At 46.9% G+C, this 24400-nt stretch overlaps 1 protein-coding gene across 5 annotated transcripts in view; it reads right to left on the bottom strand.

Annotated features, from left to right (window-relative positions):
* Positions 1 to 1087: 1087 nt before the first annotated feature.
* IKZF4 (IKAROS family zinc finger 4) overlaps positions 1088 to 24400 on the bottom strand; it is a 32495-nt gene continuing 9182 nt past the window's right edge. The window contains exons 2-9 of one of the 5 annotated variants that reach the window (XM_070621608.1): positions 17904 to 18039; positions 17674 to 17725; positions 10943 to 11047; positions 9679 to 9939; positions 8847 to 9014; positions 6122 to 6271; positions 5512 to 5643; positions 1088 to 4890 (exon numbers count right to left, since the gene is read on the bottom strand). In XM_070621608.1, the coding sequence (XP_070477709.1) occupies positions 4130 to 4890; positions 5512 to 5643; positions 6122 to 6271; positions 8847 to 9014; positions 9679 to 9939; positions 10943 to 11047; positions 17674 to 17713 (1617 nt within the window). In that variant the 5' untranslated portion in view covers positions 17714 to 17725; positions 17904 to 18039 and the 3' untranslated portion in view covers positions 1088 to 4129. Of the gene's footprint in view, positions 4891 to 5511; positions 5644 to 6121; positions 6272 to 8846; positions 9015 to 9678; positions 9940 to 10942; positions 11048 to 12318; positions 12413 to 14215; positions 14764 to 17673; positions 17729 to 17903; positions 18040 to 24400 lie in introns of those variants that run through there. The other 4 variants (XM_070621607.1, XM_070621609.1, XM_070621606.1 and 1 more) reach the window with 4 other exon arrangements.

Raw genomic sequence — 24400 nt, 5'->3', positions numbered from 1 at the left:
GAAGCTAGGGTGTCAAGGGGACCTCCCAGCATTTGGACCTAAGATGGTACAGACTAAGATCAATTGTTCATTTGTGAGTCATTCTGGAGTCAGAATATACCAGATTCGCTTTCCCTCCAACAACCCATGGTTTCTCTTAACCTCTAACTCATCTTATTGGAGTTAAAATTTATTTTCTAATTTTTGTTTTGGCTTCAAAAAACTATACCCCAGGTCTCTTTTGACCTTGAATTTTGTTAATTTCAATGGGGCATGAAAAATGATAGGCTCTAGATGGAAGCGTCTCCAATTTTCACTTCAATATCTCATGGAAAACAGAAGGTAGACATTCCCGTATGCAATGGCAGTGAGGTAGATAGGAGAGAACAGAGTAAAGTTTAGAGTAAAGGGGACAAAAATAGTTAATGTTGAAGACAGAATCAACTTAATGTTCCTATCTTGGCTTTTCTTGGATTTTTGTAGCTTGGGGCTTTCACTGGCTGCATTCCTTGGCATAAAGGGATGTGCACAGACTTTGGAGTCACATGTCCCTGGGTTCAAATTTGGCTTCTGTTACTTATTAGCTGATCGGTCTCGGACAAGTTATTTTATTCTCTCCTTGGGCTTTTATTTCTTCACTAGTAATGGTATCATTCCTTGGTAGGTTGTTTCTACAATTAAATAAATACTTGGCACATGCTTGGCCTTTATGAGATGCTCAAGAAGTGGTAGACCCTATTATGATCATCATTCATGTTATTGTAACTTGTTATCTCCCTGGGTGTATAATGTGTTTTGCACATTGTACGGTGTAGGTACTTAGAAAAGTTTGATGAAGCCCTGCTTTGGATGGATAGGCAACTTGGACTTACTTTCTCTTCTATCTCGAAGGCACTCTTGGTAGGAAAATCTCCTCCACTTCCCATTCCAGGTTGAAAAGTCTTCTGTTCTTCTATAGCAACAACTTGAGCATTCTTGCTTGGTTTTCTCTGAATCTTAGACTTGTTCACCTTCAAAATGTTTAGCAGTTGGTATAATATGCTGCAAGGAGGCCCCCCTCCCTCCCAGCAGAAAGGCAAGGCAAAGGAAGTCTGCAAAAACAACCAGGGGTGTTAAATTACTCATGTTTATTTATAACAGACCTTCAGCCAGTACAGTACAAAACTTACAGTAGTATATCTCCGTTACACAAATATTTACTTACAATATATTACATATACAAAATGCTTTGCAATAAGTCTCAAAAGCTAGTTTAACTCCCCTTGAGAAAGGAGAAAAACTCTTTAAAAAAAAGGAGGAGGGGGAAAACAGCGGGAGAGGAAGAGGTGAAGGGGTAGGTCCAAGGAGACACCAAGCATAGGCTACAAATGAAACCCTGGGAGAGAGAGAAGAGAGGTGGTATTGCACTTGCTTCTGTGGGGTTTTTTCTTTTTGTTCTTCGTAACTTCTGATTAAAAATATATATAATATATATATATTATGTACACAAGGAAAGAAGCTGCCAGAAGTATTACAAAATCCCATCCGCAGCTTACACACTGACACGAAAAGACAAAAGTCTGGAAAAATGTCTATTTAGAAATTTTTTTGTGTGGAGTTGATTTTGAATATCAATATAAAAGGAAAACACCTCTTATCTCCATGTGGGTTTCAGTGTATTTTTTTTTCCTTTTTCTTTACTTTTTTTTTTTTTTTTTATGCAAAAGGAGCTGGGAGAGAGCATGAGGATGTTTTGAGATTCCAGAGCTGGAAGGCTCTGGAAGGCAGGATTTTGTACCTTAGACCCTGGTTAAAGTGCAGTGATGGTCTGGAGAGAGACAGAGTGCTCTTCTCTCCCCTCCTTAGCACCTGGTCTTGCCCTTCCAGTCTCTGCTCTCATGGGCTCAGAGTACAGCCTCAGAGCATAGTCCTTCATGTTTCAGGAGGTTACAGGTGCCAAAACAGACTAGGGGAGGGGATGGGGCACCCTAAGGCTCTGATACCCTAGAAGGGACCAGTCCTTATGAGGTGTCACCAAATACACAGCAGACATAGAAGAGGTGGTAGGGGCAGGTCTAACAGGAAGGGGCCCAATAACCAGAACAGTTGAGGAGAACCCCAGATATTTATCTCAGCTCTGCTGCCATCCTGAAACAAGGAGTCATTTCCCTGGGGTGCTGTTCAGAAGACTCTCCCCTTCTCTAGAGACCACTCTCCTCCCAGCTAACTCCCCCATACTCTGCCCCTGGCAGCATCTGTTTATTGCTACATTGTCAAGAAGAAACAATCAACCCAAAACGCCCCTCCCTGACAATCTGGTTCTCTTGGGGAGACCATGTAATGGAGGAGAAAAAGGAGGAAGAAGAGAGAGATTTTCTGGGTCCTCCTTCCCATATGAGGATAAGGTAGACTCTTCTTAGAACCCTTAAGGGCCCAATCCCAGGGTTTGTTCCTTAGCCAACCCTTTACCATCCCCCTAAATTATCCCTGATAGGGAGTGAAAAAAGTAGGAGGCAAAAGAGCCAATAAGGAAAGGACATGTGGAAAGAAAGATGGAGGGGAAGAGAAAAGGAGAGAGAGAGAAGGACCAAGTGTTACAACTTGTGAGGTGTTGTGTTTGGTTTTTACTTTCTTTTTCTTTAAATATAGAAAAACAGCCTTTGGTTTGAATCTCAAGGAAGCAGAGAATGGGATGCTTGTGGCCTACGGCCGGGAACTCTTGTAGAAAGAGACCACCACTTGCAGTGGAGCTGTATCTCCTCCTGCCCCCTTCTCACTAACTAGGGCACCCAAACAGCCAGGGGTCTCTGCAGTAGCCAGGAGGAGAGTGCCCCCTCCTGCCCCATATCTGGGAGCTAAGTCTAGAAGGGAGCAGGTAAGGATGACCCCCAGCTCAGTTGTACCCATCCCATTCTTGCTGGGACAAGAGTGGAATGGCATGAGGGGCACATGCCCTTGCTCATCCTGGGATAATTTTTGGTTATACTGAAAATTAGAAGAGAGAAAAGAGACACCCTTTTCTCCCTGCCACTGATCCTAAGAACAGGGCCTAGGAGCCCGGGAATGAGAGGCTGAATCCTGCTGGGAGTGAAGAAGAAGGCAGCATGACTGAGGGGTTGAGATGCCCCCGTCATCAGGCAGCAACCCACTAGTTTCTCATAGGACAGGGACGGCAGGAGCCCCTGAGAGCCTAGTAAGGTCACTAGAGGGAAGAAGTTTGAGAGGTGGAGGAGAAAGAGAAGAATTCTGACCCACCCCCTTCCCATGCCCTGGTTCCCAGTTAGGCACCTGTGGCTCCCAATGTGTCTGAGACAGAGGACTGCAGACCTAGCCTTGGCCCCTGAGAATATAAAACTGGGGCACTCTAAGGAGAGAAGAACCACCACTGAGTAGACTGGCGGGTTGAAGAGAGTAGAGCAGTGTTGGGGGTTGTGAGAGGAGGGAAGAGATATATCACATCCTAGAGGGTGATCCCGAATGTGGGCTTTGGGGAGCTCATATTCCCAGGGGGACGTCAAGAGGACCCTGAGTCCCACGGGACCTGGGGACAATTTCTTCAGCCCCTCCTACTTCCGAATGAGGAAATTCTTAATTCATTCAAGAATAGTGCAAGCTGCCTAAAGTGAGAGGGCACAAGAGGTATGGAGTACCAGGTTGAAGGGTCCCAGAGAGACTTAATGCCACAGAGCTAAGGGAGGGCCAGAGGGAGCTATTGGCATCAAAACTGAAGAATTAGATAATGAGAAAGGTGAGGCCTTAAAGCAAGAAGCTCAAAGTCTCTTAGCACTAAGAGGAGCTTCCTACCCCTGGGGCTGTGGGAGAAAGCTGGATCAGAGAGAGAAAACTTAGGTCTTAAGTGGAAGGGGACTGTGGGCAGGAGGGTGGGGGAGTGGCAAGTGACTGATAAAAGTTAAAAAAAAGCAAAAGAAAAATCAACTAATTATATTAATAAATAACTCAGTGAGTATGCCAGGATGAGAGGAGAAGAGAAAAAAGAGAAACAAGCAAAAGACCTGTTTCATCACAATGCTTAAATCAGTCAGGGAAGAGGAGGAGAATAGGGGAGGAGGGGGCAGGGTCAAGTGTGAAGTCAGGTAGCCAGTGGTAGGGACAGGCTAGACTCCTATAGGAAAGGCAGGGGGGTGGAGGGCTGGGGGAGGGCGGTCAGTTGCTAGCCCACCTTGTGCTCCCCCCGGACAATGTGGGAAGAGAACTCGTACCGGTCCTGGCTGTGGTAGCCACAGATGTTGCACTCGAAAGGGTCTCTGAAGCCATGGCAGCCCATGTGGATAGTGAACATGACATGGTCCAGGAAGAGGATGCGGCAGTGCTCACACTTGAAGGCCTTCACGGGCTCACCGCTCTCGCCCACCACCCGAAGCACTTCCTTGGAGGGGCCTGGGGTGCCCCGCAGTAACCCCTCTTGTGGCTTGGGGTCCTCTTTGGCGTAGGCAGGACTGGGCCGGCCCACCACAATGGTGGGAGGAGGCTGGGGTGGGGGACCCTGAGGGAGGGATACTACCCCACCAACCCGATCTTCGTGGTTGCTCTCTGTATCTGTGGAATCCTGGCAGCCATTGCTGGGGGATGCCCCAGGGTCAGTCAGGGGGCCTCGGGCCCGGTAGAGGAGGGGACCTCCATCAGCCAGGTCCTCAGGTCCCTCACCTGCTTCTCGGGACCCTGGAAGCTCTAGTCGACCAGGGAGGGGCTGCATCTGGGTGTAGACAGAGCTGATGACAGGCGTGAGTTCTGAGATGCAATTGGTAGGTGGAAGGCGGAGGGGACGTAGATGCTCTGCCCCCACAAAGGCCAGAGAACCTCCAAAGCCAGGCTCTAGGCCATGGTGTGCCACCAACTCCACATCCTTCTCATAGCCGCCCGAGTTCACATCATAGGGGAGGTCCGAGAGGCTGAAGCGCATCTGCTTCTCGCCTGTGGGGAAGAGGCTCTCAGCAGGGCTGGCTGGGAGAATTCCTAAGCTCCTCCAGGATTACTTCTTTGTTTTCTTACCCATGGGGATAGCTGTAACATTATTTGCCACTCCTCATTTACTTCCCGGGAGGTCAGGTCCTCTCTGGGGCCACTCCCCAACTCTAGGCTGTAATCTTAGAGAAGGACTCACTCCCAGCCCACTGATCTTTAATACTTCCTTCATTACTCTCTGTGAAGCTCCAGGTCCTTGGAGAGCTAATGACCAGGGCCAGGTGCGGGACCCCATACTCACCTCCTCCCTCTGACCCTAAGGGCCCTTCTCTCAGCCCCCATAGACTCAAGTCCTCGATATTCTCAAAAACTGGGAGAGCCTGCGCCCCCTGACCCCCTTCTCTTATAACCACCACAAGAGCCCTCAGCACGACCCCTCTCCACCCTTTTGAGGTACGTTCTCCCTCTTCACTCCCCTCCTGTTCTGGGGATAGGTGCTGAGCACAGAGACCACCAGCCTGCTTTCCTTCAATCAAACCTCCAGACCCAATGGGTCTAATGGCTACTGGAGCTCAGATTTAGATGAGCTGTGGCTTGAAGCTGATGTCTCTTCCTCAACTGGACTCTTACCTACAAACTTCTGAGGGGTGGAACGCTTGCGTTTGGTGAGGCTGTTGGCCAGACGATCAATGAAAGTTGGCCGCTCAGAAGATGAGTGCAGCATGGAGTCTGGCACCATCTCCAGGTCACGTATCTCATCACCTAGTGGGAGGGAGGTAGGGACAGGTAGTAGCAGCTGAGTGGGGGTAGCACTGGCCCAGTGGCTTTCGCCTGGAGAAAACCAGCAGGTCAGTAGCCACGGAAGGTCACTCCTGGCGCCTGGGAAATGGTTCTGCTTACTTCCCCCCGTCTAGAGCTCATCGCAGCAACATTTCAGATAATTCAGAGACAAGTACATACATGTGACCCTTGATGTCATGTTTCCTTGTGTTCTCTCTCCCATTAGACTGAGGAAATAGACCAAATCCTCCCCTACCTCTGGATTTCCCTGTAGCACCTACTATAGGGCTCTGCACCACCTGGAGTGCTTGGCAGATCTGTGAGATAAACTGTCCCTTTTCCATAGACCTCATCCCTTTGTGGGGTGCTGTGGGGGGGATTCCAGGTGCTGGAATCACCCTGTCCTGCACTCCCTCCGGCCCTGCCCTCAACTCCCCCATAGTCCTGCCCACAGCCCCACCTGGTTGGCCAGCCAGAGCTTGGGCTTCAGTGCTGAGACTCTGTAGGTAGTTGTGGCACCGCTCCTTGTGCTCCTCCAGGGTACTCTGCTGTTTGTAGCTGCGGCCGCAGTAGTTACACTTGTAGGGCTTGCCCACTGTGGGAGAGGAAACTGTGGAAGGGAGAGCAGAGAAATAACACGAGTTACTTCTCCCGTGTCCTGGTTCCACAAAATCATCTAGGAGCAAATGTACACTGCCATGAGGAGGAAGGGATGTTGCTCAGTTGAATTCTTCTGCTTGTTTTCCCTTCTCCAACATCAGCTGCAAGCATGGATGGACGACCAAACCTTGGAGAAGAGGGACAACACGCAGCTATGGGAGGAAGAGGGGACCCAGGGCACATAGCTTTGGTCTGCGGCGAGGGGACCTCAAGATGGCCAGATTGCTGCTCAAAGGAAGGGAGGACCCAGGGACTTTGCAGGGGCACATCCCTGGCAGGCAGTCTGGCCCCACCCCAGGATCTCAGAGTCTGGGGCCCAGACTGTGGTTTAACCTTTCCATGTGGCAGGCGGGTGTAAGTGCTGTTTATCAGACAAGGGGATTTTTTTGCTTACGAACTATCTGCTTCGGTTTGGGGGAAATTGGTGGGCTGGGGTGACAGAAATGACAGCCCTTAGATCTGCCAATGTGGGGAGGGGCAGATTTCACTGACTTTTACTTGTACTCTTAGCTCCATCCCTAGCCTGGTTTTACTGCTTATTTTTCTTTCCGACTCTCTACACTGAGATAACAAGAGAGCCCCAGAAAAACCATCACTGAGAGAGAAATTCTCAGAAGAGAAAAATAATAAAAGAACAGAGAGGAAAAGAAAGGAGAAGAGTAAAAGGAAGAGAACACCAACTTTGGGTTTTTTTTTTTAATAAAGAATAGGTTATGAAGATTTTGTTTCTACTGAAGAAAAAATGTTGGGAAAAGTGAGATTGACTCTTCCTTTAAAGACAACTTTTGAGAGATGCTGTTTGTGAGAGGAGAGAAAAAAGTGAGAGAAACAAGGTATGGTGTATTTTATTTTATGTATCTTGCTACTACCAAGCAGGAGGCAGGAGACGGTGTCTCCAGGAGGCTGGTAATTATTAACCGCTCCCCTCCCCCCGACTTGCTTAAACTGGGGCCTGACTCAGTCAATCCACTGCCATTTTGCTCTTGCTCTGGAAACCCTAGTATTTGGGGGATGATAAGAATGCCATGGTCCCCATCCACTCAAGACTTTTGGGGAAATGGTTTAACATCTGGATAAGAAGCCCCTTTTTTCTTATAGTGTGGGTTGTATTAGAAAGCATCTCATAGAGTTGGGACCAGACAGTATAACTGTGTCTGCTTCTGTCCCCAGTAATCTCCTACAGAACAACAACATCCCAAATCCACCAAGCTGGCCTAGCTGCGAAGGGGCCAAGCCATCCTTGTTGCAAACCAGCAGGGGGAGCCGCCCCTTTTCTGAGGAAAAGGGCGACTCTGGCCCTTGATGGGGTTCCAGAGAGGCTGCAGAAAAGCTCTGTGACCTGAAAACCCCCCGTTTTTTTTTCCTTCAGAGCTTCAGTTTCCCTGTCAGCAAAATGGGACTAATAACATCTACCTTGGAAGTGTTATGAGGATCGCATGAGGAGACATAAGTGAAATGCTTTGTAGAATGTAAAGCATGAATCAACGATCATCACTCTCCCTGTTTCTCCACATAGATAGAGACAAAGGTCCCAGGTCCAAGGTGAGAGAACCTAGAACGAGGCAGGTGGCTAGAAAAGTGGAGGGTGGTGAGGTGATTGCTCTGTGCCTTTAAATCCTGGCCCAGGAGTTTAGGAAAAGAGAAAAATAGCAAGGAAAGTTTCCAAGGACAGACCCTACTAATTCTTTCCCCTCTGCCCTTCTTCCTGCCTGTTCCCAATCTTGAGCTCCCTCCTTCCTGCCAGCTCAGCTCCTGGCCTCTTCCCAAGTCCAAGTCAAAAGCTTAAAACTTCGTAAAATGCTTTAAAAATGCTATCTGTCCAGCTGATTCAGATGTTGATTCAAACAGCCTTGGCTGGGCTAGAAAACCGGGTTAGTCCAGTTCCCTGGCATTATGCCAAACACTGACCTCAAGGAACCCTCTGGACTTGCTTTTGCCTCTGGAAAGGTGACAACTTCTTGGAATTGGGAACAGAAATGGGATACTCTTTTCCTAGGCTTCCTTTCCTCCAATTTGGGAAGCCCATGGATGGTTTCAGGAACCAGGAGGAAGTAAAGGAGAGGACAGAAGAGTGGTTGGCAGAGACCTCTGATATTTCTGGGGGAGGTGAAGATGGTGACATGTGTGGGGCCTGGGGCAGATGGAGTGGGAGGAGGGGTTTCCCTGGCGCTCAGAAGTGGGGGATGATGGGGCACAGATGGTTCTGGAATCAGCATGAACTTTAAAAAACAAAGTCAGGGAGGGTAACTGTTAAGGAGCCAAGAACATCGCCATGCTCCTTTTGCTCCATGTCAGAGAGTGTGGCAGGCATACAATACCCCATCAAAGAGTCCCCCAGATTCCCTGTGGGGCCCTGCTGCCCAGAGCGGCTGTTGGAGAGGCAGGGCCCTATCCGTTCTGTGAGTGCTTGGCCCTCCTCAGTGACGAACACCGTCACTCCCCCAATACAAGAGAAGTTGCTGAGCCTTATTTACTGGGTGTACTAGGCTCCCACTTCCCCTTCTCCCACTGGACAGGTCACTGACCCGAGTGTGTGCGGAGGTGGCCAGTGAGTGCGTCACGCCGGCGGCAGGCATAGTTGCAGAAGGGACATTTGAAGGGCTTCTCCCCAGAGTGCAGCTTGATGTGGCGCAGCAGGTTCCCCTTCTGGGTGAAGGAGGCACCACACTGGTTGCAGTGGAAGGGCCTTTCACCTGCAAGTGAAAGAGCAGATCCCAGAGGGCCGGGCGTGAGGAACACTGAGGCTGAACATAGCCCCCCACCCTCTGCCCCACACTGCCTGAAGGAAGGTGCTCAGAACACGTTTCTGAGAGGCAGGGCTGTGCTGCACACACAAATCTCGCTTTATAAATATCCCTTGGGAACAGTCTTACCCTGGGAAGGTGTAGATTAGAGGTGTGTGGCAGGAAGAAGGGCACCAGTCCTGGAACACTGGGCCAAAAGACTGTTATCAAAAACCAAGCCCCATGGGGCCCACTCTGCCCCAGGAGCTCAAAGCCCAAGGAAGAGGCCTCTGTTTTTTTGTATTTTTTTTTTTATCGTGAGATGGGATAAAAACATCCTGTCCTACCCCTGTTGAACTATTGGGTCCTTCTTAGGCTAAAGACCTTCCCTTCCCGCACCTCCTGAGAAAAATATCAGCTTTTCTTTATAACACCTGAGGAAGGTGCCAGGGAAGTAGAGGTGTTGGGGGAATCTAAATTCCACGACCCCCTCCTTTTTTTCCCTCAGCTAGAAAATGTGCTGGGAGAGACCTTCCCTCTCTGAGACTACCCTACTCTAGGCAAGGCCTCCAAGCACTGCCCCTGCCTCTCCAGACCACCCTGGGAACTCCTCGCAGACCCCTGGCTCACTCACCTGTGTGGCTGCGTTTGTGCACCATGAGCACGTTGGGTCCGATACAGACCATGCCGCAGACATCACACTTGAGCTTGCCATTGGGCAGCCGGATACCACCAGGGGAGTGAGGCTCTGGCCCACTCCCGTCACAGTAGCCCAGGGGCTCTGACAATGAGTCTTCCACGATCACACTATCATCCTTTTCCAGGAGCCGCTCATCTGGCCCCAGCAGTCTGCTCGACTCCTCATCGCTGTACATCTCCACCTTGATGGAGCTGGCTGGAGGGCGGGATGGTGTTTAGGATAGAGCCAGGCAAAGGGGGGAAGCTGCCCCCAGGCCAGAATGGCACTCCTGAAGTCCAAAAGGCTGTCTCCAAGCCCTGAGACATTCAGGCTTTAAAAGAGGCCAACATTCTAGGCATTGTGTGTGGTGATATCAGGGTCCTGCTGAGACCTGAAACAACCTTTTCCCCCATCCCACTGACCAGGCAAACAGGCTTCAAGAGAAAAAAAGTTGGGGTACATAGGATGTCTTCTGTCCATAGAGAGAGGAAGAGGCTAAGGGGAGCCTTGTTCTCCACTCTCTTGTCATTAAGAAAGACGTCTGGCTTGGCCCAGGGCAGGAAGCCAGCAAGTAACAGTGGCGGGAAAACGGTCCTAGGAAGACCGAAGAGACAGAGGGCTAAAGAGAGAGGAAAACTGGAAGACAGACATGGCTCATCTTATCCTCCCACCCAAAAGACTGAGCCCCTCTACTCCCCTCCATAAAAATCTGGAGACGGGGATGGAGGAGGGAGGAGCCATTGAGGAGAAAGCCCTGGCTCTAGCTCTGACCTACATTCCTGGCTATTCCAACCATTTAGAGAATGTCACAGATCTAGGGCCAGCTGAGGAGGGGCAGTCATGGGGACCTTGTCTGGGCAGGAGAATGGGGGGTGGTGGTGATGAGGAGATCTTTCTCATCTCTATTTCGTATCTAACTCCAGCTTATGACCATTTCTATCTGCTTGCTACTCCAACTCCAGAATTTCTCCTTTGGGGCCTTTACCTTAATCCCACCCATGCCTCTTTTAATTCCACCCTGATCTGGCAGTGACTGTTCACTCTCCTTTCAGAAATCTGGAAATCCCTAGACACTGAGCTCCTTAGCGCTTTTAGAGACTCCGAGCAGGAAATCAGAGGGAGGCAGTGATGGGGAAATGGCTGCCAATGGGAGGTAAATCAAGAGCCAAACACAAATGGGGGTGCCTAGCGCCAGGGAAGGGTAGGAGGTTGCACTTACCACTGAGTGAGCGGCTGGGAGAAGAGTGCTGGCTGTTGGGGGTGCTCACCGAGGGCCCCACTGGGGCCCCGAGGAACTCCTTCTCCAAGGATGAGTCCCCGCTACCTTAGAGGAGAGAACAAGAGGGCAGGTGAAGCTGCAGCTGGAGCCATTTGCTGTCCATCGCCTAAAATTTTTAAAATTCAGTAAGGTTTCACAGCATTTCTCTTGTAGTCACGTACAAGGCAGTGTTGTGTGCTTGGGACCATACCTGTGCCCTCGCCAGCCTGGGTGCCCGGTGCTGACTTCCGCGAGCTCAGTGGCTGCGCCTTGCCCACCCTACCTTTATCTAGGCCTGAGGGGAAGAGCATCACTGCCTGACGTCCACAGGAAGCAGGGCTGGGGCTGGGCGGGCCAGGGTGGAGAGGAAAATGGGGGCCTCAGGAGGGAGGCGGTTCAGGACAGACGTTCTTCCCTACTGTTCCTCTCCGGAGCCCCCAACACCAGGTTCGGGATCTGCAGGAAGGGCAGCTGGAATTGTCCCTGAATCTAATGATAATAATAGTAATCATAAGGATAGCAGCTAACATTAATTGAGTGCTTACTATGTGCCAGGCATTGTTCTATGCACCTTAAATGAATTGTCTCACTTAATCTTCACAACAACCCTATGAAGTAAGTGCCAATATTATCTTAATTTTGCAGATGAGGAAACCGAGACACAAAAGAGGCTATGTTACTTGTCCAAGGTCACACAGCTGGTAGTGGTGGAACTGGGATCTGATGACAAACAGTAATTGCCCATGTCCTTAACCACCAATAACACAGCCGATTGGGAGTCACTGCTTCAGTAGGGGAGAGCTGGGTCCGTTAGACTGTCTAAAATCAGCAAAAATTTGACTACTCTAGAAAGCTTCCTATCTGATACAATTCCAGTCACATATTTACTACCTGATGTTCCCTTGACAATAAAATAATAGTTTATTCTCAATATATTCATTTTAACTTGTTACAAATTGCTTTGCAAAAATGCTTTCGAGAGCTTCATGTTTTTAAAAATCAGATAACACTCCTGAAGATATGAATCACATCTTTAAAAAAAAAAATCCCTCCTCCCCACAATCTTCTATGCGAAATATAGGTGAAAGAACACACATGTAGATAAACATACACACAGACACAGACACATATCACATATGTAGACACACATAAAGAGAACACACCTACTAAGATAAACATACCCACAGCCTTCTACGTTATCTGCTAACATGAACATGCATGGATGTGTGCACATAGGCCTAAATATGGAAGAGACAGAGAGAGACAAACCCTAAAATTCATCCCTAAAGTCCACCTATTAGTACTTTACCCAATTTCCCAGCTATGTACATACTTACTTTCACAAAATAAAGATTCCATTATAAAATGGTTGGAGTCTTGGGCCTGAGGCAAGAAATCCGGAACACACCCTCCTGAGGGATCCCTCTCCAGCTTTGGTCAGTGGGAAGAAAACAACCACTCAGGACTTTGGGACCATTTCCCATTCATATCCTCGCCTAAAAGTCCCATTTCCCCCATTCTATCCCATCAAAGCCTGATTTTTCTATAGAAAAAGCCTTACAGCTTGAAACTGAGTTCCCCAGCTGGGGCTCTTTAGATGAGCCATAGTTATCTAAAAAAGTTGCCCCAAATCAGAACCACACACAGTATCATGAAGTGAGCATCTCAGAGTTGTGGGTTGAGACTTGTAAACTCAGACCCAGTTTTTAAACAGGTCCTTTCAACTAAGTGTAGGGTTTACTAAGGTTAGAAGGGCTGAAAGGGTATCTTCTGTTTCCTTTTCAAATGTGAGTGCTGACTTGCCCTAAATCACTTGATGTTAGTAATGGGGGAAGAACAGGGCTCTAGGCCCTGATGCTGAGTCCTTGACCCTAAAAGGATGAGTGAGCTTGCTGGAAATTCATTGCTAGTCCCAACCTATTTAGGCTGAGGCTGCCTCTTGGGGCCAGGAGCTTGATATATGGGGGAAAATATCCTTAAAGGGATATTTAGGGACATTAAGGGGAAAACATCCTTTGTGGCTCTCCCTATAGAAGCCCGGGAACAGGAGGAAGAGCAGGTGCCTCCAGAGTCACACCAGTAGTTCAAGAGGCTCTTTGATGCCATTGCCCTCCCCAGGATAAAGGTGAGAGGGAAAACAGGCTCATGTCTACTTTTATGGGGCTAATACATAAAAATGAATCCATTTCAGGGGTCAGAAAGTCTTTATGGGGCCCCACGGACTATGAGTTCTAGCCCGAGGGTGAAGGGGACTGGAGTCAGATTTAGGAAGTTCAGCAGTTCCTCTCTCAGCACCAGAAACCCCAGTGAGGGAATTTCAAATGCCTGGGACTCCCAAGAAATCCCAGACTGTCAAAGCCAAGAATTATGGCTGCTCTCAGGTCTCAGAGAAATTTTCTTAGTCAAAGTCATCATAGATTGGCTGAACCCCCAGAAGGCAAAGCCAAATCATGAGGTTCACATCAGAGGAACTAGGAGGTGGGTAAAGGGCAAAAAGCAGGAGGGAGAGAAAGGAACCAGGGCAACGTCCCACAGGCTCAATGTTTCACATATTGGAGACCAGCCCTCCACTCCTGCCACCCGTCTGCGATCCCTTCAGAGTGGCTACCTCCAGGGAATAGCCATGAGGTCAGGGAACCTCCACACTTCTCTGCAAGGAACGTCATCCTCACTGCTTCCCCTTTCTTGACCATGGGCTCCAGGGTGGCAGGATGCTAGCCTGCTAGCAGGGAATAGTGGGTACAGGAGCAAAGAAAGACGCCCATCCCCAGCTCTATTGTGGGGAGGAGGCTGAGGCCCCTCAGATCTCTGCTCCAGGCTGAGGCATCTGCTGCCAAGGCTTCTCTTTACCTCGATTCTCTCTATTACCCATTCCCACCCAGGCCTGTCTCGGCATTTCACCCCGGGCAGCTCTACATCTGTCCCCAAGGCCTAATCAAGATGTCACCACAAGCTCCCACTGTCCAAGTCGCAGTCTTTGCTTAGCAACACCAAACACCCTTTCCCATCCTCCACAAGTGTAAGGAGGAACGCCCCCTCCCCCGCTACACACACACACACACACACACACACACACACACACCGCGCGCACACACACACACACACACACGCGCGCACGCACACACAGCCCCCATCCTCTCCCTCTCCTCAGGCTCCAGAGTTGTTACTGAATTGGCTCCCTAGCCCCAGCACCACCCGTCCCCCCTCCACTAGCCACCTTCTGCCTGAACTTACATTATCCTTCCCTTGCCGGTGAGACCCTGGGGTGCGAACGCGGCCGCCGCCTTGGAAACGGCGAGGGAGTGCGGGTGGTGTGTGCATGTCTGCGTCTCGGTGGCAGGCAGGGGTGAGCCCAGCCACTCACCTTCCAGGAAGCGTGGATTCCTGGAAGTGAGGGGAACCGCCGTCATTTCGCAGGCAGCGGCAGCGGCACGGTGAGCAGGGGCCCAAGGCTGCAGCCAGCAAGAAGAGCTCAGCCCAGGGTGTATGTGTGTGAGTGAGTGTGTGTGTGTGTGTGTGTGAGAGAGAGAGTGTGAGTGTGTGTGTGTGTATGAGAGAGAGCAAGCAAGCAAGAGAGCACACGCTTCAATGTGTTTGGGGTGGGGGCTGGAGGGAATGTCTATGTGTGTCTGTTGGGGGGGATGCTAGGCTACAGCATCCCTTCCCAAGCCAGTGAAGGGGTGGGGTGGGGGTGTGCACAGGGAGGGGAGGCAGATGCCGTTGCCCTCGTGCCCAGCAGACAAAGAAGAACTGCACAACAAATGCCTGAGAGAGGCAAGAGTGTGTGCAAGAGAGAGAGAGAGAGATGGATGGGCCCTAGGGGTGGGAGGCAGAAAGGGGGGCCCCCAGGGAAGGTCCAATCCTCTGCCAGCTGGGGAAGCCAAGGCCCCAGAGGTCATGGGGCCCAGGACACCGGGCAGCTTCAAGGCTCTCAGATCAGCAGAAGGCCCCTCCCCCACCAAACTCAGGCACTCTCATTCCCTCCTTTCCCTCCTCCTCCAGGAGGGCGGTTGCTCTCTAGATCTGGGGACTGACAGCCCCCTCCTTCCCGGCAGGGAGAAGGCCCAGCACGGTCTGGTCTCAGGCTAGTGTTGCTCCATGGCCCTGAGCCCTTTCAGATCCCAGGCGAAATACTGGTATAATCTCCCCACTTCCCCTCCCCTCCTGTGCCCCTGGGGCCCAGCAGCCGACAGCCCTGGATGAATCCGCCTTCTATCAAGAAAGGCCTCCGCTCCCTTCCCTTCCAGAGGAGCTGCTCACTGATGTGCTGACCTACTTTGGAGACTAGATTTTCTGATTCCAAGAATTTGGGGGTGGGAGGGCCGTGAAACTTTGAGCTGCCTACCCCTGGATCCCTTTCTTCTGAGGTTCCCTTAAACATTTCATAGTCCCAGAAAACCTGGGACAAGCACTGCTCAGTCAATTAATTGCAGGAGCTGAGTTTGAGCAACTCAGTTTCCCTTGAAAGATAGGGAATGGGGGTGGGGGGATAATCCGTGTGGTAAATTAATGGACTCCTTCTTCTCTTCCTTCTCTCCCCCAGGAGGAAATGATCTATACCTTTTACAAAGAGATACAAGGAGAAAAGATGGACTTTCGGAATCAGGTTCCATGAGGTGGGAAAATCTCTTTGAAGAACAGGAGAGATGCCACCTTCATCAAGTAGCCAGGGGAGGGAAGGCCACCTGGGGTAGAGGCAAAGAGCTGTGATGACCTTGAAGGGGCTGGTGTGCTTTAGGAGGGGCGTACACTGCAGCCTTTCCCACTGCTTCCGTATCAGCCCAGAAGAGATGGGTCAGGGACGAGCTCTCAGACACCCCTCAAGTGGCCTGTCTCAGCCACGCTCTGCCCTGCAGGGCTGCTTGTCAGAGCTAATGTTAGCCCTCCTTTGGCTTTCCCTTTTCCCTCTCTAAGGCAGCTGCTGACATCTAGAGTTCTCAAAACACAGATGAGGAGTTTCTGGCTTCCACTTTCATTCAAAAACCATCCTGTACAGAGGCCTCCTCTTATCTAGGAAATGCCAACCTCCTGAAAGCAGAGAAAGCTTGGTTTCATAGCACAGTGAAGCAAACACCCTTAGAAGTTTTCCTCTGATACCCAACATTCTCCAGAGACAGCAATGAAAAGCGCTCCGTGGGCTATCTCCCCAGCCACCTTCCTAGTGTCTCATTTGCCTACCTTAGGGCAGGGACTGGTTTTTATCCATCTGAGTGTTCTCCAGCACTAAAGCAGGGTCCTGAGTGTATGTGTTGCTCAGTAGTGGTTTTCTGAATAGGCTTAACTGAGTGGGAGGTAGGAGGATTGGCTGGTTCTTCAGAAGGGCCACAACTTTAGTTCCAATAAAAAGTCTTTCAATTGAATTAGTCCCCTTGATCCCTGTCACTCTGTCCAGCATGTGGCAGGTATCGAATGCCTCTACCCATTCCAACTCCTTCCCTCCTTAAATGAGAAAGGGGTTGGAGTCAACGTCGTGCCTTATCTTCCCCAGGTGTTGACAATGACTCATATGTGTGTCTGACCCATCTTGCTATCTCCCTTAGGCATGCCCATAATTCCTCCATTGGTCCCACTTTAGGGTTAAAAAAAAAAGCTATAGGTCATTTCTACAGTGGTGCTTTGATTTCTGATGAGGATACTCATCATGTCAAAACCCAGTTCTGGCTTCCCTCACCTCTTATAATAATTTCCTGCCCTGACATTCTAATGTCCCCCCAAAATGATTCCTTCCATCTTAAAGAAAAACTCTTTCTTAGGCCCTTTCCTACACCTCAGAGGGAGCCAGATAAAGTTCCTCTTTTCTTTTCACCTTGTTAAACTTGGAGAGGATCCTGATTACTTTCATATCTCTAAAAGCCATTCATATTATAAGTGATGATCTCTTCTGTCTCAGTAAGAGTATTTGGCAGATATGAAAAGCTACAATATGTTATGATCGTGGAAAAGGATTGGGGGAAAGGAGAATTAGGCTCTAGACTCTATGTCTCTACTTCAAAGGCTGTAAATTGTTGGTCCACTAGTTGAATTCAGCACATAGATAAGTCTGGCTTGCCCCATGGAACATTTTAAAAAATATTGAGTCGTTATTTTAAAATGGAGACATTTCATATGAAATCTGGATTTTTGAGTTATCTTAAAATATTGGAAGTTTTGGCCACACTGGATATACATTCCCGCATGGCAGTGGCTGGTGGACACTGAAAAGCTGCTGCTTCTTGAAGTGGGACGTGTTCTCCAGTTCATGACGGTCCCCACTGTCCCCTTTCTCATCATCCTGACCCAGCTCACTTATTTACATACCTACCTGGCCCCTGCAGGCCTCTGAGGTTTGAAACCCTGCTCCACTCTCTACCTGGCTGGGACAGAATGTCATGTTTGGCTGGTGACCTCAGAGCACAAGAGAAGAAACCATATCTTCCTTCTATCTCTTTGCTTCAAATCATTCCTCTCTGATAGTCTCCACTCGTATTCCCCTCTTATTCCCTTTCTCCATCCCCCAAGAAGTCCGGGAGGAGAATCACTATTTAGGGAATGTAAAACGACCAAAATGAATGTGCACTACCAAGCACCACAAGCGTGAGTGTCAGCTCTGTGACGGGGGCACTCAGAGGTCCTGTGCTAGGCTGAAGGTTCTCCACTCTGCTCCACAGGACAGTCTGCTCCCAGCCCCTTACAGAATGCACAAGAGGGCATACCAGACATATAGGAGCGGCCATTGCAGTCTTCCATGTCCATCTCAGAGAGATTCTGCTGAAAGAGAAAATAGCTGCTATTAGAAGCCAGATTTAGGAAGGGAGGAGGTTTCTTTCTAACATTCTGGAGTCAGGAGGAAACCTAAAAGATCGCCGAAGTGTGCTCTGACCCTGACCTAAAGAAGAAAAAGCTCATACTTTGCCCTGGTGAAAAAGACAATACCCTGACTTACAAACCGCAGGGTCTTCTTCAACCCCCAACTTCTGCAGGCTTCCCCAGCCTCTGGGATGGAAACACTGTCTCATTCCAGTGGTCCTTGCTGTGTCGTTTTGAAAGTAGATCCTCTCTCCCTGTAGGTGGAGCTGATGCTGTAGGAAAGGAGACAGGTTATAGCTCAGCCCTCAGGAGGCAAAGAAACAGCCCCATAGAGGCCCCATACTTAGTTAAGGATGGGGTAGTAATAAGAGGAAGAAGAGGGATTCAGTCATTCAAGGGGTTCTTTTTTGGGTGTGTGGCAGGAGGGAGGAGGACAGGAAAGTAGAAGATGGAGGAGAGCGGCCCACCTCAAGTTCAGTGAGGAGTCCTCTGCTGAAGGTGTAATAAACAAATTAGACTCTTAAGGGCCTTACCCCACCTTCTTGTCAATTATGTTGCTAATGTTTATTTTTTTTTTAAGTGTGGGTGGGGGAGCCTGAATTTAAAATATAGGTTAGGCGCCGGCGAGGTGGCGCAGCGGTTAAGTTCGAAGTTCACTTTCTCGGCGGCCCGGGGTTCACGGGTTCGGATCCTGGGTGTGGACATGGCACCGCTTGAAAAAAGCCATGCTGTGGTAGGCGTCCCATGTATAAAGTAGAGGAAGATGGGCACGGATGTTGCTCAGGGCCAGTCTTCCTCAGCAAAAAGAGGAGGATTGGCAGTAGTTAGCTCAGGGCTAATCTTCCTCAAAAAAAAAAATAAATAAAATACAGGTTAGTCTATTTGAGGGAAGGCAAGCAGTAATTGGTAGTAGAGTATTAATCAAGAACTGAGAGCAACTAAAAGTGATAATTTGTTGCAATGAATTATCTCCTTAGGGGCCTGTGGGAGGAGGAAAAAACTCTATTTGGTGGAAATTTACATACATCAAAAATTGCTTTCACCAATTATCTAATGAAAAATAAATACCCCAGGGGCAGATTTTGGGGGGCAAGGGAACAGCCTAAGCTGCTACCAGGACTCTTGGTTTCTTTGACAGCTCTCACTGAGGCAGATGGATGAAAATTTGGTTTGCTTTTAATACTATATTGATAAAGGTGGGGGTGGGCGTTCTGGAGGGCACACAGGGGAAAAATATCTATTAGCCTGTTTCTCCCACAACCCGTTATTCTCAACAAGTTCTGTGGTCAGAGAGCCAAAGATGAGGGAGAGTAGTCTGGTACTCATGGGACCCCTTTCATTTCCAAATTATTAGGTCCATAATTGCCCTTTGGGATTTTTCAAAACTACTGCAGAATTCAAGATGCCACATGTGACTTCCCTCACACACACACCCATTCAGGAGAAGCAAGAAAGAACAGGATTTTCCCCATTTTCTGCTTGGAGAAACAGGCTCAGAGCAGTCAAGCGACTTGTCTTAGAGCTCGTGGTGAGGCTGGAACAAGACAAAGAACACAAGTCTCCTGCCTCTCAGACATGTGCTCTTTCCATTAAACCATCTTGCTTTCTTTCAAAAGCCAGCGTACTCCAGGCCTTCATGGATTTTCTTGCTTTTCCTTGGTTCTAACATCAATTAAGGCAACTTTTCCTTTGGTGTGATTCCCATGGGAGTGGGGTCTGTTACTTAAAAAGGAAGAACATTTGTAAATGGGATTGTATTCTTGACTTCTCTTTCTGCTAGTTCATTACTAGTGTATAGAAATGCAACTGATTTTTCTAAGTTGATTTTGTACCCTGAAACTTTGCTGTATTATTTCTAATAGTTTTCTGGTGGATTCTTTAGGGTTTTCTATATATGGAATCATGTAGACTGCAAACAATGAGAGTTTTACTTCTTCCTTTCCAATTTGGATACCTTTTATTTCTTTTTCTTGCCTAATTACTCTGGCCAAAACCTCCAGTACTATGTTGAATAGGAGTGGTGAGAGTGGGCACCCTTGGCTTTTCCTGTTCTTGGAGGGACGGCTTTCAGTTTTTCACTAACTATGATGTTGGCTCTCGGTTTGTCATATATGGCCTTTATTATGTTGAATCACTTCCCTTCTATACCCATTTTATTGAGAGTTTTTATCATGAATGGATGTTGGATCTTGTCAAATGCTTTCTCTGCATCTATTGAGATGATCATGTGATGTTTAGTCCTCATTTTATTAACATGGTGTATCACACGGATTGATTTTCAGATGTTGAACTATCCCTGTGACCCTGGTATAAATCCCACTTGATCATGGTGTGTAATCCTTTTAATGTATTGCTGTATTTGGTTTGCTGATATTTTGTTGAGGATTTTTGCATCTATGTTCATCAGTGATATTGGCCTGTAACTGTCCTTCTTTGTGTTGTCCCTGTCTGGTTTTGGTATCAGGGTAATGTTGGCCTCATAGAATGAATTAGGAAGCGCTCTGTCTTCTTCAATTCTTTGGAATAATTTGAAAACAATAGGTATTAAATTTTATTTGAATATTTTGTGGAATTCTCCAGAGAAGCCTTCTGATCCTGGACTTTTGTTTTTTGGGAGGTTTCTATTACTGTTTCAATCTCTTTACTTGTGATTGGTCTATTCAGATTCTCTATTTCTTCTTGATTTAGTTTTGGGAGGTTGTATGAGTTTAAGAATTTATTCTTTTCTTCTAGGTTATCCAATTTGTGGGCATATAGTTTTTCATAGTATTCTCTTATAATCCTTTGGATTTCTGTGGTATCCATTGTAATTTCTCCTCTTTTATTTTTAATATTTATTTGAGCCATCTCTCTTTTTTCCTAGTGAGTCTGGCTAAGGATTTGTCAGTTTTGTTTATCTTCTCAAAGAACCAGCTGTTCGTTTCACTGATCCTTTCTATTGTTTTTTGTCTCTATTTCATTTATTTCTGCTCTAATTTTTATTATTTCCTTCCTCCTGCTGACTTGTGGTTTTGTTTGTTCTTTGTCTAGTTCTGTTAGGTGTGGTTTAAGATTACTTCTTTGAGATTTTTCTTGTTTCTTGACATAGGCCTGTACTGCTATAAATTTCCCTCTTAGTACCACTTTGGCTGCATCCCATAGTGTTGGTATGTTGTGTTTTCATTTTCATTTGTTTCCAGGTATTTTTTGATTTCTCCTTTGATTTCTTCATCGATCAACGGCTGATCAGTAGCATGTTGTGTAGTTTCCACATATTTGTCACTTTCCCAGCTTTTTTCTTGTAGTCAACTTCTAGTTTCATAGCATTGTGGTCAGAAAAGATGCTTGATATGATTTTTTTTTTTTGAGGAAGATTAGCCCTGAGCTAACTGCTGCCAATCCTCTTTTTTTTTTTTTTTTTTTGCTGAGGAAGACCGGCCCTGAGCTAACATCTGTGCCCATCTTCGTCTACTTTATATGTGGGACGCCTACCACAGCATGGCTTGCCAAGCAGTGCCATGTCCGCACCCGGGATGCGAACTGGTGAAGCCCAGGCCGCCAAAGCGGAACGTGTGCACTTAACTACTGTGCCACTGGGCCAGCCCTGATATGATTTCAATCTTCTTAAATTTATTGATGCTTGCCTGGTTTCCCAACATATGGTCTATCTTTGAGAATGTTCCATGTGCACTTGAAAAGAATATATATTTTGCTGTGTTTTGGATGGAATGTTCTATATATATATCTATTAAGTCATCTTGTCTAGTGTTTCATTTAAGGCCATTGTTTCCTTGTTCACTTTCTGTCTGGATGATCTATCCACTGAGGTAAGTGGGGTGTTGAGGTCTCTTGCTATTACTGTATTTCTGCCAATTTATCCCTTTAGGTCTGTTAATAGTTGCTTTATATACTTTGGTGCTCCTGTGTTAGGTGTATATATATTCATAAATGTTATGTCCTCTTGGCGGAATGTCCTTTTTATGATTATATAGTGCCCCTCTTCATCTCTCATTGTCTTTTTTGTCTTGAAGTCTGCTTTGTCTGATAGAAGTATGGCAACACCTGCTTTCTTTTGCTTGCCATTTGCTTGGAGTATCATCTTCCATCCCTTCACTCTGAGCCTATGTTTGCCTTTAGAGCTGAGATGTACTTCCTGGAGGCAGCATATTGTTGGGTCTTGGTTTTTAATCCATTAAGCCACTCTGTTCTTTTTTTAAAAGATTTAAAATTTTTCTTTTCCTTTTTTTCTCCCCAAAGCCCCCGGTACACAGTTGTATATTTTTAGTTGTGGGTCCTTCTAGTTGTGGCATGTGGGATGCCACCTCAGCATGGCCTGACAAGTGGTGCCATGTCCATGTCCAGGATCCAAACTGGCAAAACCCTGGACCAGCGAAGCAGAGTGTATGAATTTAATCACTCGGCCATGGGGCCAGCCCCTCTGTCTTTTTTTTTTTTTTTTATTGAGTTAATGATAGGTTACAATCTTGTGAAATTTCAGTTGTACATTAATGTTTGTCAGTCATGTTGTAGGTGCACCACTTCACCCTTTGTGCCCACCCCCCACCCCACCTTTCCCCTGGTATCCACTAAACTGTTCTTGGTCCATAATTTTCAATTCCTCATATGAGTGGAGTCATACACAGATTGTCCTTCTCTCGCTGGCTTATTTCACTTAACATAATTCTCTCAAGGTCCATCCATGTTATTGCAAATGGAATGATTTTGTTCTGTTTTGCAGCTGAGTAGTATTCCCTTGTATATATGTACCACATCTTCTTTATCCATTCGTCTGTTGCTGGACACTTAGGTTGCTTCCACATCTTGGCTATTGTAAACAGTGCTGCAATAAACACTGGGGTGCACAGGACTTTTGGGATTGCTGACTTCAAGCTCTTTGGATAAATACCCAGTAGTGGGATGGCTGGATCGTATGGTAGTTCTATTTTTAATTTTTTGAGGAATCTCCATAGTGTTTTCCATAGTGGCTGCACCAGTTTGCATTCCCACCAGCAGTGTATGAGGCTTCCTTTTTCTCCGCAACCTCTCCAACATTTGTTGCTATTAGTTTTAGATATTTTTGTCATTCTAATGGGTGTAAGGTGATATCTTAGTGTAGTTTTGATTTGCATTTCCCTGATGATCAGCGATGATGAGCATCTTTTCATGTGCCTATTGGCCATCAGTATATCTTCTTTGGAGAAATGTCTGTTCATGTCTCCAGCCCATTTTTTGATTGGGTTGTTTGATGTTTTGTTGTTGAGTTGCGAGAGTTCTTTATATATTATGGATATTAAGCCTTTGTCAGATGTATGACTTGCAAATATTTTTTCCCAGTTAGTGGGTTGTTTTTTTGTTTCAATCCTGTTTTCATTTGCTTTGAAGAAGCTCTTTAATCTGATGAAGTCCCATTTGTTTATTCTTTCTATTGTTTCCCTTCTCTGAGAAGGCATGGTGTCCGAAAAGATCGTTTTAATACTGATGTCAAAGAGTGTGCTGCCTACGTTTTCTTCCAGAAGCCTTATGGTTTCAGGTCTCACCTTTAGGTCTTTGATCCATTTTGAGTTTATTTTGGTGAATGGTGAAAAAGAATGGTCAATTTTCTTTCTTTTACATGTGGCTTTCCAGTTTTCCCAGCACCATTTGTTGAAAAGACTTTCTTTTCTCCATTGTATGCCCTCAGCTCCTTTGTCAAAGATAAGCTGTCCATAGATGTGTGGTTTTATTTCTGGGCTTTCAATTCTGTTCCATTGATCTGTGCACCTGTTTTTGTACCAGTACCATGCTGTGTTGATTATTGTAGCTTTGTAGTATGTTTTGAAGTCAGGGATTGTGATGCCTCCCGTTTTGTTCTTTTTTCTCAGGATTGCTTTAGAAATTCGGGGTCTTTTGTTGCCCCATATGAATTTTAGGATTCTTTGTTCTAATTCCAGCCCCTCTGTCTTCTGATTGCAGAATTCAATCCATTTACATTTAGAGTGATTACTGCTATATGAGGGCTTAATACTGCCATTTTATCTCTTGTTTTCCAGTTGTTCTAGATTTCCTTATTTCTTTCCCCTTGTGTTTCTGTCTGCCATTTCAGTTTGGTGGTTTTCTGTGATGGTTTTCTCAGTTTTCTCTTTATTTATGATTTGTGGCTCTGTTCTGATTTTTTGTTTAGTGGTTACCATGAGGTCGGTATAAGAGATCTCATAGATGAAACAGTCCATTTTCTGATAGCAGAAAGAGAAGTCACGAATACAATCCTATTTAAAATCACAACAAAATGAATAAAATATCTAGGAATAAATTTAACCAAGGAGGTGAAAGACCTATACACTGAAAACTATAAGACATTATTGAAAGAAATTGAAGAAGACATAAATAAATGGAAAGATATTCCATGCTCATGGATCAGAAGAATAAACATAGTTAAAATGTCCATATTACCTAAAGCAATCTACAGAGTTAATGCAATCCCAGTTGGAATCCCAATGACATTCCTCATAGAAATAGAACAAAGAATCCTAGGATTTATATGGAACAACAAAAGACCCTGAATAACCAAAGCAATCCTGAGAAAAAAGAACAAAGCTGGAGGCATCAAAATCCCTGACTTAAAAATATACTACAGGGGCCAGCCTGATGGTACAGCAGTTAAGTTTGCACATTCCA

The sequence above is a fragment of the Equus przewalskii genome, chromosome 5, assembly GCF_037783145.1.
Source record: "Equus przewalskii isolate Varuska chromosome 5, EquPr2, whole genome shotgun sequence".
NCBI lineage: Eukaryota > Metazoa > Chordata > Mammalia > Perissodactyla > Equidae > Equus > Equus przewalskii.
The sequence above is the reverse complement of the archived record's forward strand: the minus strand, read 5'-3'. Positions and strand labels throughout refer to the sequence as shown.